Below are 16759 nucleotides of genomic sequence, written 5' to 3' on the forward strand. Positions count from 1 at the left end.
TCAAAGGGAAACTACTTTTCATACCCCATTGACAACTATTTGTTCTTGTTTTAATCATGAACTCACTTAATTCTCAGAAAACAAGACTTCACATGTTCAGTTTACCTTGATTTAAAGATGTTTAGACGTCCGACCTGCAAAACAAGACAAAAATACTAAGGAAGATACTGAGTTTTAGCAACGCTTACAACATTCAATGCCATGACTATGAATTTAAGACTTTCTGCTTTAAGACCTTAATTTGTGGAAAGGTGAATTAGGACTTTTAAAGACCCACAGAAACCCTGTTGTCATAAGAACTAGGCTAGCAGTTAACCAATTTACATTTTATAAAATTAACGCCAGTCTTTAAGTAAAAATGAGCTAACCCGTAAGACTAGACCCGTAAGCAGCGCGACCGGCCGCCGGTCAACGATCACCAGCTGCCGAGGGAAGAACGAGCACCAAACAAGCGATGATTCACCAGTCTTTTATTACAGCAAAAATATCTGGATGTGCAAACCGTCACACCCTTTCGCAAGAAACGGATGGAATGATTGACCCGAAGCTCGTTCCATCCGTCCGTCAACATCACAAACGCGTCCAGTTTTACGCTGTACGACGGCAACGGGCGAAAGGCAAAACAACTCGTCGTCCGTCAGCTGCCATAAATACTCAAATACATTTGGTATGAACTGTACAATAAGAGAAAACGTCTGCACCATTTACATATAAAAGAAACCAAAAAAACAGTGTAAATCAAGTTCTAAAATTAGAAGGGGAAAAAAGAATCACTAAGATCGGAACCGCCGGAACAGCGATTAGGAGCAGGAGATGGACTCCAGCTGCTGCTCGGCCTCGGCGGCCATGGCGGCGGCCTGCAGCTGCTCGGTTTCGCTCTGCAGGCCGCCCGCAGTCAACTGTTTGCGCTCGCTGTGCATGTTGTTCTCGTGTCTCTTCAGGTCGGACGCTTTGGCGAAGGCCTTGGTGCAGGAGCCGCACACGAAGGGCTTCTCTCCCCGGTGGCGCCGCTCGTGGTCTTTCAGGTGCGACTTGTGTTTGAAGGCCTTCTCGCACATCTGGCAGCTGAACGGCCGCTCGTTGCTGTGCACGCGCTCGTGCTTCTTCAGGTCCGGCGCGCGGATGAACGACTTGCCGCAGGCCTCGCAGCGGTACGGCTTGAAGCCCGTGTGGATCTTCAGGTGCTCCTTCAGGTGCGCCTGCGTGGTGAAGGCCTTGGTGCAGATCTCGCAGACGAACGGCCGGTCGGCCGAGTGCAGCTTCTCGTGCTTCCGCAGGCGGTTCTCGTCGATGAAGCTCTTGCCGCACACCTGGCAGGCCAGCTGATCGCGGTGGCCGTAGAGCAGGTACTCGAACTTCATGTCGGCGGCGGCCGTCGTCCATCCCGGCGGCTGCTCGTCCTTCACGTCGCCCATGCTGTCGGCGAACGAGAGCGTCTGCGTGTGGGCCGCCAGCTCTTTGGGCTCGGCGTCCATGGCCTCCACCTCCTGGTCGTAGCAGCTCACCTTGTGCACCTCCTCCTGCGCCAGCTCCTTCAGGATGGCCTCCTGCACCCGGAGCGCGTTATTGGGCGACTTGTCCAGGTCGTGATTGCCTTGCGGCTCCTCGACGATGTCGTCCGAAGGCGCGTCGTCTTGTTCGCCGAGCACCTGGACGTCGCTGTCTTGGCTCAGCGGCGCGTCTTCCGCGGGAAGCCCCATTTTCACCATGTCGTACGGGAACTTTGCGTTCCGCGGGTCGTTTTTCTCGTCGGGCGACATGTCGCGTTTCTGCGAGCAGAGTTTGTCTAAAAAGCGGATGCCGAGGATCTGTCCCGAGGACATCATTAGATTCACATCCTTCTTCTTCACCGAGATCTTGGCCGTGTACATGTAATTCAGCACCTCCTCGAAGATGTCCGAGCGGATGAAGTCGATCTCGATGACGGACGAGCTGTCCACCTCGTGCTTCTTAAAGAGTTTCTTGAAGTAGTTGCTGCACGCCGCCAACACACAGCGATGCGCCCTGAATTTCACATCCTCCACCACCACGGCGATGTCGCAGTGCTCGCCCTCCAGTCGCTGCTCGTTCAGTAGCTTCAGAAAGATGGTCTTGTGCTCATCGTCCACATACTTCACAGTTTCGGACATACTGGAGCGGGATCCTGCGGGAAGACAACGACACGAGCTTCAGTACAGGTCAAGGAACTAAAACAGTGATGCTTTACTACCTTACGGTACATTAGTACAACAATGATGTACTAAAAACAGAAATATTTTTATAACAACCCCCGTTTACCTCGACTACAAACGCTGTATTGTGTACGCCAGACCAGTAGCTGGCGATGTCACTTTGTAAAGAAAAGCTACGTGATATGCGTTGCTATAAACTTTTTTTTCTTATTGAACATATATTTACTACAATGGCGTTTTAGTGGCACGTTAAATTTTAAAGATTAAAGATTACGAGATTAAAGTCAATATTTTGTGAATAAAGTCAAATTTACGAGAATAAAGTCTAAATATTGAGAATAAAGCCGAAATATTACTAGAATAGTCTAAACATTTTGTGAATAAAGTCAAATTTACGAGAATAAAGTCTAAATATTGAGAATAAAGCCGAAATTACGAGAATAAAGTCGAAATACTATGAGAATAAATTGAAAATATTATGAGAAAAAGTCTAAATATTTCGAGAAAAAGGCAAAATATCTTTTAATTGCTACGAATTATTGTAATTTTGACTTTATTCTCATAGTATTTCAACTTTATTCTTGTAATGTCAACTTTACTCTCAAAATATTTAGACTTTATTCTTGTAATCTTTGATTTTTTTTGATGTGGCACTAAAACGCCATTGTACAGTGCATTGCTATAAACTGAACATGTAATATATATGTGCATGACATCACTGTCTTCACAAATTCATGTTTGTAGCTGACACTGAACCCAGATTTCAAAAGTTTTCACCCCCCCAGAACGCATACAGATGTTTGTTTTTATTTGAAAGCTGTGTTGTGTAAACACCCCCTTAGTTCCATAAAAAAAATTACATAATCACAGTATTTTTTGGCTTAAGATGTGCTATATATTTAAGATTCTGAAGTAACTTCAATGCTCTGTTTACATTAGTCAGGCATATAAACGCATAAACTGAATGTCGTGAAGCTTCTCTAAGAATCATGTTCATGTGTCCTCGACTTGTGTCTGACATAAACAACTGAATGAAGCCCGTACACAGTAATAATATTCATTAAAGCACATTTGATAACACAATATATGCATTAAAACACATTCCACGATCGCTGATACCTTGATGGACACATGATGTTTGTGGTTTGTTCTGAATGGACTGAAACGGGCCACAATCGCCGAAACTACTTCGTTTAAACACTCCAAAACAGACGAGCTGTGTTTAAATCTTAATAAAAGACTGGTTTGCTGTCTGAATGTCCCGTTTTGTCCACAAACCGAAGTTTGATTTGGCTATTTAGCCGTTTCTGCGCTAGTCAGCTTTGAAGCTAATCTTAGCATTAGCACAAAAACCACCGCCGACGGCTTTAATCGACATGAAGCGAGCGAAAATGCCGAACCATCCGCCGCGTTTCCCACCAAACGAGCCCTGTGAAGCGAAGAGCACCGATCAGCACCGGAGAGCAGCGGAACGTGCTCGGTAAACGGGCGCTCGATGTGGATCGCGGCGCGCTGAGGCGGATTTAGTGGCGCGAGCTGCGCGGGCCATGACGAACACTCCCGCGGCGGGCGCGCGCAGCCATCCCGCGCAAAACATTATGCAATAATTCAGCAGCCGCTTCAATCCGCTCCAAAAATCTATTTCTTACCTTTATTGTGCTATTGTGATCCACTGGGAAAGTGTGTGTTGGATGTCACGAAAGCCAGTGCAGAATTTAATACTTTGTTGTTGTGTGCGAGGCCGAGGACGAGCACAGGCGGAAGGACGCGCTGCGCCAGCACGGAACTGCGGAGAGCGAGTGACCGAAGCCCGTACGTAGTCACGGGCACAGCTACGCAAACAGCGCAGCGGCCGCTCACTCGCACACTCGGAGATGCGCAGGCACGCTTACGCAAATGACGCAGCGCGAACCGCACTGTGACGCGCGGGAGGAGCGAGCGAGCGAGCGCACGTTCATTTACTACTGAACGACGCTTCGGATTGATGTGTGCACGTATTTAGCCTACTGAACAAAAAACAAACAGGAGCTCAAAATAAACGAAAGTTAAAGGAGTGGTTCACTCACCCCCCTTTGTAATCTAAGATGTTTGTTTCTTTCTTTCTTCGGCTGATAAGAAATTATGTTTTTTGAGGAAAACATTTAAGGAATGTTCTCCATGTAGTGGACTTCTATGATGTCCGTGAGTTTGAACCTCCAAAATGTAGTTTAAATGCAGCTTAAAAGGGCTCTAAACTGAGAAAGAAGGGTCTTATCTAGCAAAACGATTACAATTTATATACGTTTTAACCTCAAAGGCTCGTCTTGTCTAGCTCTGTGATGCACATGCGAACTCTGTGTAATCCGGGTCAGTACAGTTAGGGTATGTTGAAAAACTCCCGTCTCATTTTCTCCTTCAACTTCAAAATCATCCTACATTGCTGCAGAAGTACAGACCCAGTGTTTACAAAGTGAACATGCAAAGGAGATCAAACACATTTAACAAAAAAAAGGTACAGCGATATACGATGATTTTGAAGTTGGGGGAGAAAATGAGATGGGAGTTTTTCAACATACACTAACTGTATTGACCCGGATTACACAGAGATCACATGTGCATCACAGAGCTAGACAAGACGAGCCTTTGAGGTTAAAAAATATATAAATTGTACATTAGTTTGAAAAATAATGATTGTTTCGCTAGATAAGACTCTTCTTCCTCAGCTGGGATCATTTAGAGCCTTTGAAGCTGCATTTAAACTGTATTTTGGAAGTTCAAGATAAGTCCACATTATGGAGAGAAATCCTGAAATGTTTTCCTCAAAGAACATAATTTCTTATTGACTGAAGAAAGAAAGACATGAACATCTTGGATGACAACGGGGGTGACTACATTAACTATAAATCTTTGTTCTGGAAGTGAACTTCTCCTTTAAGATAAAAAATTGTATTGGCCATTTATCCTTAAAGGGACAAAATCTGTGATGATTGACACCCTTATGGCTTTCTTTCTTCTGTAAGAATAATATAAAAAAGCCTAGTTTTGGGGCCCATTGACTCCCAGTGTGTTTTATTTCTTTTTGTCCATAATATGGAAGTCAATAGATCTCCAAAACCATTTGGTTTTTCCGACATTTGTCAAAATACCTTCACAGAAGAAATAAAGTCATACAGGTTTCTAATGACAAGACAGTGTGTAAATAATTACAGGTTCTTTATTTTTATGTGGACTTTCCCTTTACTGTGGTGCAATGGTATCACAATGGAGTATGTCCAAAAACATATTACCACGGTATTATTTACCAAACAGTGCATTTTTGTCACCAAATGTGACCCTGGACCACAAAACCAGTCATAATGATCAGTTTTTTGAAAAAGATACAACTATTTGAAAATCTGGAATCTGAGGGTGCAAAGAAAAAAAATCAAAATATTGAGAAAATCACCTTTAAAGTTGTCCAAATTAAGTTCTTAGCAATGCATATTACTAATCAAAAATTAAGTTTTGATATATTTACGGTAGGAAATTTACTAAATATCTTCATGGAACATGATCTTTACCTAATATCGTAATGATTTTTTGGCATAAAAGAAAAATCGATAATTTTGACCCATACAATGTATTGTTGGCTACTGCTACAAATATACCTGTGATACTTACTGATTTTGTGCTCCAGGTTCACAAATGAGTTCTGGATTACGCAGACATCCACATTCAGTGTTTTATGTAGTACTAACATGAATAATTTCAAAATAACTGGATAAAGTCTTGTTCTGTGCAAACCTTTAAATGTCAAATCATTTGAGGAATACTGAAATTGTTTAGTGAATGTGAACTACACAATAACCTTATATAACAGAAATATTAATTTGTTCTTTGAATTTGATTGTTGTTTTTCATGTAAGAAATGCTGTAATGAATGCATATTCATGTGCATTCAAATTGAATGGAAACGGCAAAATTATCAGAAATGGAATTAAGATTTTATTGGAGTTGCTTGAGTGGGAAACAGTCAGCAGGGCGGCGACGCTGCACATCAACAAACAGGGACAGAAACACACACTGGGTTCATCTGTACAGTTTAAGGCTCAGATGTGGCACTCTGGGCAAGGAGAACTCTGGGATTGATATTCAGGGTAGCAGTCGTCATTACAACAGCTCTCGGAGAATTCCGATCCTCTAAACTCAGCGTTCACAAGTGACAGTTTTCAAAAAGAAACAGAAACAGGTGTATAATAATTCAAGTAAAAACAACATAACACGTCTCTAACATACATGTGTGGCATATTCATATCCTCATGAGCAGATCAGAGATGAGTCGACGGAGGGCGACGCGTGTGGATGGCACATCTTTGCGAGGTTAAATACTGTGCAAAGTTCGTCCTTTTTTTTTTAAAGTGAGCAGTATTCAGTAGAATAAATAAATGTAGATATCTGTAACCGTTATATTTCTTCTCACACATAATCTTCAGTCCCTTTATGACGAGCTCATGGTTTGACTATACACTGCGCTCATAGAGTATGTACTAAAATGTCTATATACTGTAGTCTCCTCACAAAAAGCAGAATTGTTCCCTTGTCATGCAGTAACAGTGATCCAGTGCGGCAGACGGAGCCCGTAAGCGTGTGTGTGTATGTACGTGTGTGTGTGTGTGTTACTCCAGACGTGTTCAGATGACGTTTGCTGCGATTCATTCGTTTATGCTGCTGTTCCAGTGGCTGATCTCTCTGAAGCATCCTTCGATTCCACAGCGTGAACACATGAGTTCCTCCAGAAAGCGTGAAGATGATGTTAATCCTGAAAATAAATAAAACAGAACATTCAGTCAATAACAGGAACACTCTGTGCTTCCTCCAGACACAGTGAAGGAACAGAAAGAACCTGCACTGGAGCAAAGCGTGACGTGAGTCTGTCAGTGATGATGTCAAACACCTCATGCATTTCAGTATTAGGTTACATTAACAACATAAAATAAAATACAGGCCTCATTAACATGCCTTCATTTCAACATTATATCACTCAAACTAAACATCTACATTTTCCTCAGGAAAATGCCAGCGGTGTTCCCGTGCAAAACTCACTGACACAATGATAAGAGTGATACCAGGGCAGCTGCCATGTGGTTGCTAAGGTTATGGCATTCCAGGTAGTCGCTAGGGTGTTCTGGGTGGTTGCTGGGCTGTTTCAGGTGGTTAGTAAGGTTGATATTGTGTTCTCGGCAGTTGCAGTTTCAATGATGTTGTGGGGATGTTCTTGCTAAGATTATTATGGTGTTCTTGGTAGTTGCTATGGTGTTCTGGGCAGTTGCTATGTGGTTGCTAGGGTTGTTATGGCATTCTACTGTAGTCGCTAGGGTGTTCTGGGTAGTTCCTACATGGTTGCTAGGGTGTTCTGGGTGTTGTTAGGGTGTTCTGGGTGGTTAGTAAGGTTGATATTGTGTTCTTGGCAGTTTCTATGGTGTTCTGGGTGGTTACTATGCAGTTGCTAAGGTTGTTATGGCGTTCTTTGTAGTTGGTAGTAGGGTATTTTGATTGGTTCCTATGGTCATTATGGTGTTTTTGTCGGTTGCTATGGTGTTCTGGGCAGTTGCCATGTGGTTGTTATGATGTTCTAGGTAGGTGCTAGGGTGTTCTGGGCAGTTGCTTTGTGGTTGCTAGGGTTGTTATGGTGTTCTTTGTAGTTGGTAGGGTGTTTTGATTGGTTGCTAAGGTTATTATGGTGTTTTTGTCTGTTGCTATGGTATTCTGGGCAGTTGCCATGTGGTTGCTAGGGTTGTTATGGTGTTCTAGGTAGGAGCGAGGGTGTTCAGGGTGGTTGCTAGGGTGTTCTGGGCAGTTGCTATGTGGTTGCTAGGGTTGTTACGGTGTTCTGGGTTGTTGCTAGGGTGTTTTGGGTGGTTGCTAAGGTTATCACAGTGTTCTTGGCGGTTACTATGTGGTTGCTAGGGTTGTTAGGGTGTTGCTAAGGTGTTTTGGGTGGTTGCTAAGGTTATCATGGCGTTTTTGTCTGTTGCTATGGTATTCTGGGCAGTTGCCATGTGGTTGCTAGGGTTGTTATGGTGTTCTAGGTAGGCGCGAGGGTGTTCTGGGTGGTTGCTAGGGTGTTCTGGGCAGTTGCTATGTGGTTGCTAGGGTTGTTATGGTGTTCTGGGTTGTTGTTAGGACGTTCTGGGTGCTTGCTAAGGTTGTCATGGTGTTCTTGGCAGTTACTATGGCGTTCAGGGTGGTTACTTTGTGGTTGTTAGGGTTGTTCTGGTGTTCTGGTTTGTTGCTAGGGTGTTCTGGGCAGTTGCTGTGTGGCTGCTGAGGTGTTCATGGCAGTTGCTATGGAATTCTGAGTGGTTGCTCAGATTAGTAAACAGTTAGTCAACACTATTAATCTTGGTGAGCATCATCGTGTGGTCACATGACTCATAGTGATGATCTGCAGTACCGCTCCCCACCAGCAGAATGCAGTGTGTTCAACTGTATCTGCTCCTGATCTCACACACAGATGATCACCATGTCACTCTGTTAGAGGTGTGAGGAGTTAGTTGATATTCTAAAAGCGGCAGTCAGACGTCCGCAGATGTAAACAGCCAAAGCGGCACCAGTGTTAGAACAGCAGCCAATAGCAGCGCTCCAAAGCGCAGCGTAGCAGCCAATCAGTTCGCAATCAGCCAAGCCTAATCAAGCTGTGATTGGCTGTGGTCTTACCTGCGTCACTCCTCCGGCGTGATCTCCGTCTCTTTATGCACCACCACTTTGGTCACTGACATGTCGGGATGTTGTTCTTTAGCCTCTTTAATGGCCTGAGCCAGAGCCTGACCCACAGTGACACCACATGATCAGCACAGGCCACGCCCCTCACTGCCCACACGTCACAGACCACGCCCCTCAACACTCACATCATCACAGGCCACACCTCTCACACTATCACCACAGAACACACCCACACCATCACAGGCCACACCCCTCAACTCTCAGACCACGTGTGTTTAACTTGAAGACTGATCGGTGTACAACGTCAAAGTACCGCAAGAACGATTTCAGAGCATAAGAGCACACATTCTCAATTTGCTCTCGCGGTACTTTGATGTCATACACGACTGGTCTGCGCAGCAGCGCTTTAGTTGAACGCAACTAAATCATCACAGGCCACACCCCTCATCACCCTCACGTCACAGGCCACACCTCTCATTACCCACACTGTCACCTGCCATGCCCCTCAACACTCAGATCACCATCACAGGCCACACCCCTCACCACCCACACCATCACAGGCCACACCCCTCACCACCCACACCATCACAGGCCACGCCCCTCACCACCCACACCATCACAGGCCACGCCCCTCATCACCCACACCATCACAGGCCACGCCCCTCATCACCCACACCATCACAGGCCACACCCTTAACGACTACTTTGACATTCATGATAAAAACTGATGCAAACTGCTGCATCTAGTCATTGGAGTTCATACAGGATCATTTTACAAAACCAGGCACCATCTGTAAACAAATCAGCAGCTGATCAACTACTATAACTGTAACTATACGGTCATTTTTCTAAACTAAACACTTTTTTATATTTCATATATACATATAGATACATATTCATACATTTCATATATCTTATATACAGTCTTATATTACAATATTGCTCTTATGTTTTATGTTTGCCAGTAGAGGACGAGCTTTAAATGTCAACACTAAGTTCACGTCATGTAATATCACAACAAACTACAGGAATAATCATGTCTCTTAACACTGAATGTTCTGGCAGTGTTTGATAGAATGACCCTGAAGGAACTGTATTAACATCTCACTGAATGTCTCACCTCATCATGATCGATGTCTGCATCTCCTGAGATCACGATTCTCTTCTCAATGCGTGTTTCTGAGATGCCGCCCTTCACCATCTGTCACACACACACACACACACACACACACAGAGTCATTATGACACTGATGAGTAGTTCTGGTTCTGATGGTCAGCAGTACAGCGGCGGTCAGTACCTTGGTGATGTGTGTGGTTGTGGTGGTGCTGGTGGTTTCTGATGTGATGGTCTGAGCGCTCAGCAGAATGCCAGGATCGGTGTCAGTGTCTCCGTCCGCATCGCCCTGCAACCATCCAACAAACACTCAAACACAGCAGCACATCACATTCAGGATCTCTTCTGCTCACAGAGGCTGCGTTCATTTACACAAATACAGTAAAAATGTGAAATATTATTACAGTTTAAAACAGCTGTTCTCTATGTGAATATCCCTTAAAGTGTAATTTATTTCTGTGATGCGCAGCTGAATTTTCAGCATCATTACTCCAGTCTTCAGTGTCACATGATCCTTCAGAAATCATTCTAATTTGCTGATTTGCTGCTCAAGAAGCATTTCTCCAAATGTAAAATTTCTGATGAGAAATAAAACAGACTCAAACGAGTCACTCATCATCACTCAGAGCTGTAAAACAAATGAGAAGCAGCTCAGAGCAACTGATGTGTTCATATTGAGATCTCTGACTGATCTGAGCACAGTTTGAGACATCATTGAGGACTCTCAGGAGAATCATCTGAGACTCTCGTCAACATCTCCATTTAACCTCACTGCAGTCTTGAAGGAGCATGTCTGAGACGTGATTCTTCAGTGTGTTTGCGGTGGATGAGCGACACACACCTGCAGGGACTCGTATGTGATGGTCTTCATCTCCGTGTGGATCACAGGCGTGTCCAGCGTGTCCTGCGTGTCCACGTCTCCTGACAGACTCCTGGAGAGACTCACCACAGCCGACTGGAGAACGACAGAGACAAAAGAGACTCGTCACACAGTTCATACAAACATCACATCATACAGACATTAATTAATTCTAATGAACTGCTCTAATCTACATCAATCAGGTAATCACGTAAATTAACAATCACAGATTCCCAATAACTGTTGGAAACAGACAGCGGGAAGGAGACGAGGAGGAACGAGGAGTTCTGGGAGAGAACAGACCGAACACAAGATCATTGAGAGGAAACGCTTATGAAGCAGCTGCAGTCAGCAGGAAAAGTGTCGACTCACTGACAGCAGGAGATCTTCTGTATTATCTACTTATTTATTTATTAATCAATAATGCATTGTGTTCTATCATACTGAAAACATCACACACACTTAATCTTCTTATAAGAAGCACAAACACACGCTGGTACTAGTGAGGAGAGGGCGGATCTTCTAAATGTTCTGGGGTTTCAGGTTTGGGGTCACGGGGTCACGAGGTCATAAGGTCACCTCTAAACCGGCGGTCAGTTCTACTTCCCCACTGTGACCCTCAGCCACACCCCTCTGCTCGGACGGGCTCATGTTGGGCGACTGCTCATCATCATCATCAACATCATCATCATCATCGGTGGACAGAGAGAAGCTCTCTCCTCCAGACTCGCTGTCGCTGTGAGAATCGGCCCTCGCGGGGGTCGCGTGCGTTAAGGGCCCGGAAAAGTTGGCCGAGTTTATGCTACTGGAGTCGCTGGTGTCGTCGTCAGACTCGGATTCGGACTCATCGAGGGCTCGCACCGAGCTCAGCGGCTCCACACACGCAACACACTCTTGATAATACACCGCAGGCTCCAAGGGGCCCTCTGGAGGTTCAGGTACCTGAGGCTGGTCCAGCGCTTCCTCTGCCGGCGGCTGCTCATCCTCTTCTTCAGCCGGATGCGTCTCTGGAATCTCGGACGGCTGCCAGAGAAATAAAGAATATGTGATCAACAGGCAGAAAACACAACAGAATCAACAAAAACTGAATGATCTAATTTTAGATCATCTAGTTGATAAATATACAGCTTTGTCTTTGAATTGAAACTAACATCTCAAGAACTATTCACTGAGATCAAACCACAATAACATGTCAAATCACCAACAATCACAGCATCAATAGCTTCTTTAACTCAAATCAAACTCTTTACCAGAAATGTGATTAATTCATTACACGGAAAGGCTTCCATATTTTTTATTTTACATTTTATTATATATATATATATATATATATATATAGCTTTTATTTGTTTTTTTTTTCAGTTTCAGTCATTTTAATACTTTACTTATTTTATGTTTATTTTTAACAAATAGTTATATTTAATTTTATTTTTAATTTCATTAATAGTTTTAGCTTCAGTTAGGTCAAGTAATATATGGAGTTTATTATTTTGTTATTCCAGTATAAATATCTAAACTTCCCTAAATCAAGACACATTTACTTGAGAAGCAAAATGATTTAAGATATTAATTTGTGTTTTCTGATAGAAATGATCAAAATTAAGTGCATTTATGGTTAAAATAGGAAAAGAATGTCAGTGGAGTGTTAAAAAATAAACTTGTTAAATTGCTGAGTTCAGTTGATTTTTCAGACAGATTTGTTTCTTGTTACTGCATTTGACTAAATCTTTCAGAAAACAAGACTTAATATCTTAAGCAGTTTTAATAATATTTAGATATTTCAAACTCAAAAGACAAAAACTAAGCACAACACAAAACCCCAACATCAGCACTGCTCCGGTTTAATGCTCAGTGCTGTTCACAATCAATGCTGATCTAAATCAGATTTACAGAGAAGCATCTCTGAGGTGATTGAGTAAAACCTTGAGAGGAACACAAGAAGCTCCTTCTTATTCCATCTTTGAAAACAGGCCTTTTGAGACCAAACTCTGGAATAGATCTGCAAATCGAGTCTTTACAAATGACTTGTCATTGTAAATCTGCTCATAACGAGAGCAGAGATGAGAGATGAGCTGAAATGACATGATGTCTGACAGACACAAAGGCCGATCGAGGACTGGCGGACGCGTTAACCTGAGAGACGCTTCGACACGCCGCACGCGTCACAATACATGAACTCAGATCGATACGCAGGCAGGTTTCTAGAGTTTCTTCAGAGCTGCACCTTGTGTAAAGCGATCGTCTGCGCGATCAGAGCGGGAGACACAGACGGAGCCCAGCTGCGCGTGGACTGCAAGAGCGCCGTGAGCTCAGGAGACATCTCATCGAAACTGGGCTTAGGCTGAACACAGAGAGACACACACAGCGTTAAGACACACACACACGCACGCACACGCACACAAGAGCATTCTGGGTAAATCAGGGAGTGAAGGGTCTCATTTAGGGCTTATTCATAAGAGAACACCTGCTGCATATGCAGCGTACAAAGAATTCACTTCAGAATTTACAATAGAGATTACATTAAAGCTTCAAATCAGAGTTTAGCATCACTCAGAGGCTGAAAACACAGCTGCCAGAATCAGTTTCTGAGCCATTAATGTTATTCATAATGCTTGACCAGCAGGTGGCGCTAACACTAAACTGATGTAATGATGCTTACAAAGTATTGTGCTCATTTGCAGAAGTGCTGCAGGAGTGTTTGGCTCTTCACCAACAGATTTATTAGTGTTTTATTAGTCTGGGTTTCAGAGAACGGAGCCAATTTTCAAACAATGACCGTACATTTTTTAGGCAGAGTAGAATCAAAAATATAATAACATGAGGACATCATTAAAATTAATGATAAAAGTATTGCACAAACATCCAGTAATATATGGAGTTTAAAAAACATGACTTTAACACTGCAACTGTCTTTTTTAGCATTTTTGTCTTATTTTGTATTTTGTCGTTTCCAGTACAAATATCTAAACATTTTTAAATCAAGACACATTTACTTGAAAGCAAAATATCTTAAGATACCAGGTCATGTTTTTGGATAAAACGTATCGAAATAAGTGAGTACTGCTGGACAACAATTAATCGCATCCAAAATAAAAGTTTCTGTGTGCATAATTTATGTGTGTGTTCTGTGCATATTTATTATATATATATACACATACACATTCATGTATATATTTAAGAAAAACACATTGTTATATTAAATATATTTTTATATATGATCAATTATATGAATAGAAATATACACATGTAAATACATGTAAATATTTTCAGAATATATACTGTATGTGTGTCTTTATATATATACATAATAAATATAAACAGTACACACACATGTATTATGTACACAAAAACTTTTATTTTGGATGCAATTTAAGCCTAAAACTAGAAAAATATCCATCCATGGCATAAGAAAAATAAACTTGTTTTCACTATGAATTAAGCTTTCTGAAACCACTCACAGATATTCACTCAATTTTACATTTTTCAGAAATCAAAGCTTAATATGTGAAGAAATTTTGCTTTTTTAAGTAAATGTATTGTTTATGAGTGTTTAGATCAGATGCCCAATTTTTCGGCCAAAAATCAAACTTGATTGAGTGCAATGAGCCAACATAATATACAACTATACTACAATAAAATCAACTGAATTTAATTAAAAAAATTAATATAGATATTACTTTTGAATCAAATTCACTTTTGACTGCTTTTTAATTGCCATTTATTTTTACTTTATATATATATATATATGTATATATGTTTGTTTATATAGAGAAAAAAATTAGATCATTCTTTTCTTTTTAAAAAATATTTTTTTTTACAGTTTCCCCCTCCTCTTGCATGTCATAATGAGCCAGACTATCTTTGCCTGGTTTGGACATCTCTGGTTCAGATATTTGTACTTGAAAAGACAAAAGCAAAACACAAAACAAGACAAAAATGTTAAGCAAAACGATGATGTTTTTAGCAGTGCAGTTATTTCAGTGTTATGAGCAATCTGTCATGATGACCAGCAGGTGGCGTCGTCATCAAATACGCTTGCAGTGGCACAATCTGACCTGCTGGTGGCACTAGAGGCCAAAACTTCAATCAGTGATGATGTTTTTACACAATATATTATAGACAAGTGCTTAAAATAGGAATAACTAAATGACTTAGTAAACTAAATGCTGCATTTGTGAACAGCACTACTGACTAGAACTTATTAGCAGACAACTAAAATAATGTAGATGACACAAGAGAAATACTATCTACAGTTTTCAAGCAGCTGTTTGACTCCTGAAGATAAAAGAGACTCTCTTATGAATAAAACCCCTCATATCCAGCAGCAGCAGCAGCAGCCAGAGCGCAAAACAAAGATGCTGCCGCTCCCTCGGTGGTGACTAAAGCAAAGCAGCGGCATTCTCCAAAATAATGCAGAAAACGGGGCTCCTGCCCTCGGGGTCGGTGAGAAGAGGCTCAAAACAACAAACAGTGACAGCAAATTCCAGCCGGAGGGATTTGTGTCGAACCAAAACAACTGAACTCAAATCAGGAGCGCGAGTGAAGCTCTGGCTTCGGAGTTTGTCAGAGATTTGAAAGCCAGGCTGAGGAGGAAGCGAGACGTCGGGATTTCCTACCACTCTGGTCGTCGGGGAGGTTCTGCTGAGATACGGCGCCGTCCCGAGATCCACCGGAGATTTGATGGGAGATCTGAGCGGGGAGCGGACCGTCGGGGAGATGCGGCCCGTCAGCAGACGTAGCTCCGCCGTCACAGGTTCTCCTCGGCTCTCCTCACCGGACGGCGATGGCGTCCGAACCTCCTTCACGGTGATGACCGGAGCCCCGGTGCTCGGATACTCCACCGTCACCGGAATCACCTTGATGGTGGCGGCGACCGTCTGCTCCGAGAGTTTGGCAGGAAGATGAGCAGACGGCAGCTCGTCTTTGGAGCGGACGCTCACCTTACTGGACTCGTAAGATCGAACGAACTGCTCGGACACGACGGAGAAACCTTCTTGACCTCGGCCGGGTTTGTCTTCTGGAGCTTCACCGGACGACGCCGTGCTCGTGGCGGATATGAACCTGTAGCTGGCCATGTGTTTCTTCTCTGGAACCTTCGGAGGAACTTTTGGTGGTACTTTAGGAGGAGCATCTTCTGAGGAACCCTTTATGGGTTCGACCCTTCCTTGGACCACCGTAGAAACCTTTTCTGGTACCTTAGGAGGAATCTTCTCAGGTATCTTTGAAGGAACCACCTCAGATACGACAGGAAACTTTTCTGGTACCTTCGGAGGAGTTTTCTTTGGAGAAACCTCTTCAGATACGCCAGAAGAAGGTTTTGCCGGAGGAAAAGTTTGCTGTATTATAGTAGAAACCTTCACTGGTATCTTAGAAGGAGTTTTCCTTGGAGAAACCTCTTCGGATACAATAGAAGGTTTTTCTGGAGGAAACTTTTCTTGTATTGTTGTAGAAACCTTTTCTGGAACCTTCGGAGGAATCTTCTCAGGTATCTTTGAAGGAACCTCCTCAGATACGACAGGAAACTTTTCTTGCCGAATTGGCGAAACCTCTTCAGAGGTGATTGGTGAGGGTTTTTCTGGAGGAGACGTTTCTTGCACTACGGTAGAAACCTTTTCTGGAATCTTCTGAGGAGTTTCCTTTGAAGGAACCTCTTCAGATACGACAGATGAAGGTTTTTCTGGTTCAGCTGGAAGATGTATGGTAGAAACCTTCTCTGGAATCTTACGAGAAACCGTTTCAGCTTCGACTGGAGGAAGTTTATCAGGTTCAAACGGAGGAACCTTGTTTATAATGACCCACCCGTCAGACTCCTACATGTAACACACAGAGATCATGTTAGCAGACTGGAGGAAATGCACCGTTAGTCACGCCTGAATCCATGAAGACTGACACAGACAGACGGACGGATGCTGTTGGGCTCAATGACACACACCA

At 43.0% G+C, this 16759-nt stretch overlaps 2 protein-coding genes across 15 annotated transcripts in view; both read right to left on the reverse strand.

Annotated features, from left to right (window-relative positions):
- Positions 1-455: 455 nt before the first annotated feature.
- On the reverse strand, positions 456-3981 carry zbtb14 (zinc finger and BTB domain containing 14). Of its 2 annotated transcripts, none has more exons than XM_051098438.1 (2): positions 3821-3981; positions 456-2143 (listed from the first exon to the last, which is right to left on the reverse strand). In XM_051098438.1, the coding sequence occupies exon 2, from the start codon at positions 2127-2129 to the stop codon at positions 801-803; it is 1329 nt and encodes a 442-aa protein (XP_050954395.1). In that variant the 5' UTR covers positions 2130-2143; positions 3821-3981; the 3' UTR covers positions 456-800. The 2 variants fall into 2 exon arrangements, with proteins under 2 accessions (XP_050954395.1, XP_050954394.1); XM_051098437.1 differs by lacking the exon at positions 3821-3981 and adding an exon at positions 3291-3728.
- Positions 3982-6111: 2130 nt separating this feature from the next.
- epb41l3a (erythrocyte membrane protein band 4.1-like 3a) overlaps positions 6112-16759 on the reverse strand; it is a 47925-nt gene continuing 37277 nt past the window's right edge. For 11 of the 13 annotated variants that reach the window (XM_051097572.1, XM_051097568.1, XM_051097562.1 and 8 more), the window contains 8 exons: positions 15442-16635; positions 13050-13166; positions 11768-11848; positions 10808-10921; positions 10151-10255; positions 9973-10053; positions 8847-8953; positions 6112-6948 (listed from right to left, as the gene is read on the reverse strand). In XM_051097572.1, the coding sequence (XP_050953529.1) occupies positions 8852-8953; positions 9973-10053; positions 10151-10255; positions 10808-10921; positions 11768-11848; positions 13050-13166; positions 15442-16635 (1794 nt within the window). In that variant the 3' untranslated portion in view covers positions 6112-6948; positions 8847-8851. The remainder of the gene's footprint in view (positions 6949-8846; positions 8954-9972; positions 10054-10150; positions 10256-10807; positions 10922-11767; positions 11849-13049; positions 13167-15441; positions 16636-16759) is intronic. The other 2 variants (XM_051097573.1, XM_051097567.1) reach the window with 2 other exon arrangements.

This window comes from Labeo rohita, chromosome 24, assembly GCF_022985175.1.
Source record: "Labeo rohita strain BAU-BD-2019 chromosome 24, IGBB_LRoh.1.0, whole genome shotgun sequence".
NCBI classification, from domain to species: domain Eukaryota; kingdom Metazoa; phylum Chordata; class Actinopteri; order Cypriniformes; family Cyprinidae; genus Labeo; species Labeo rohita.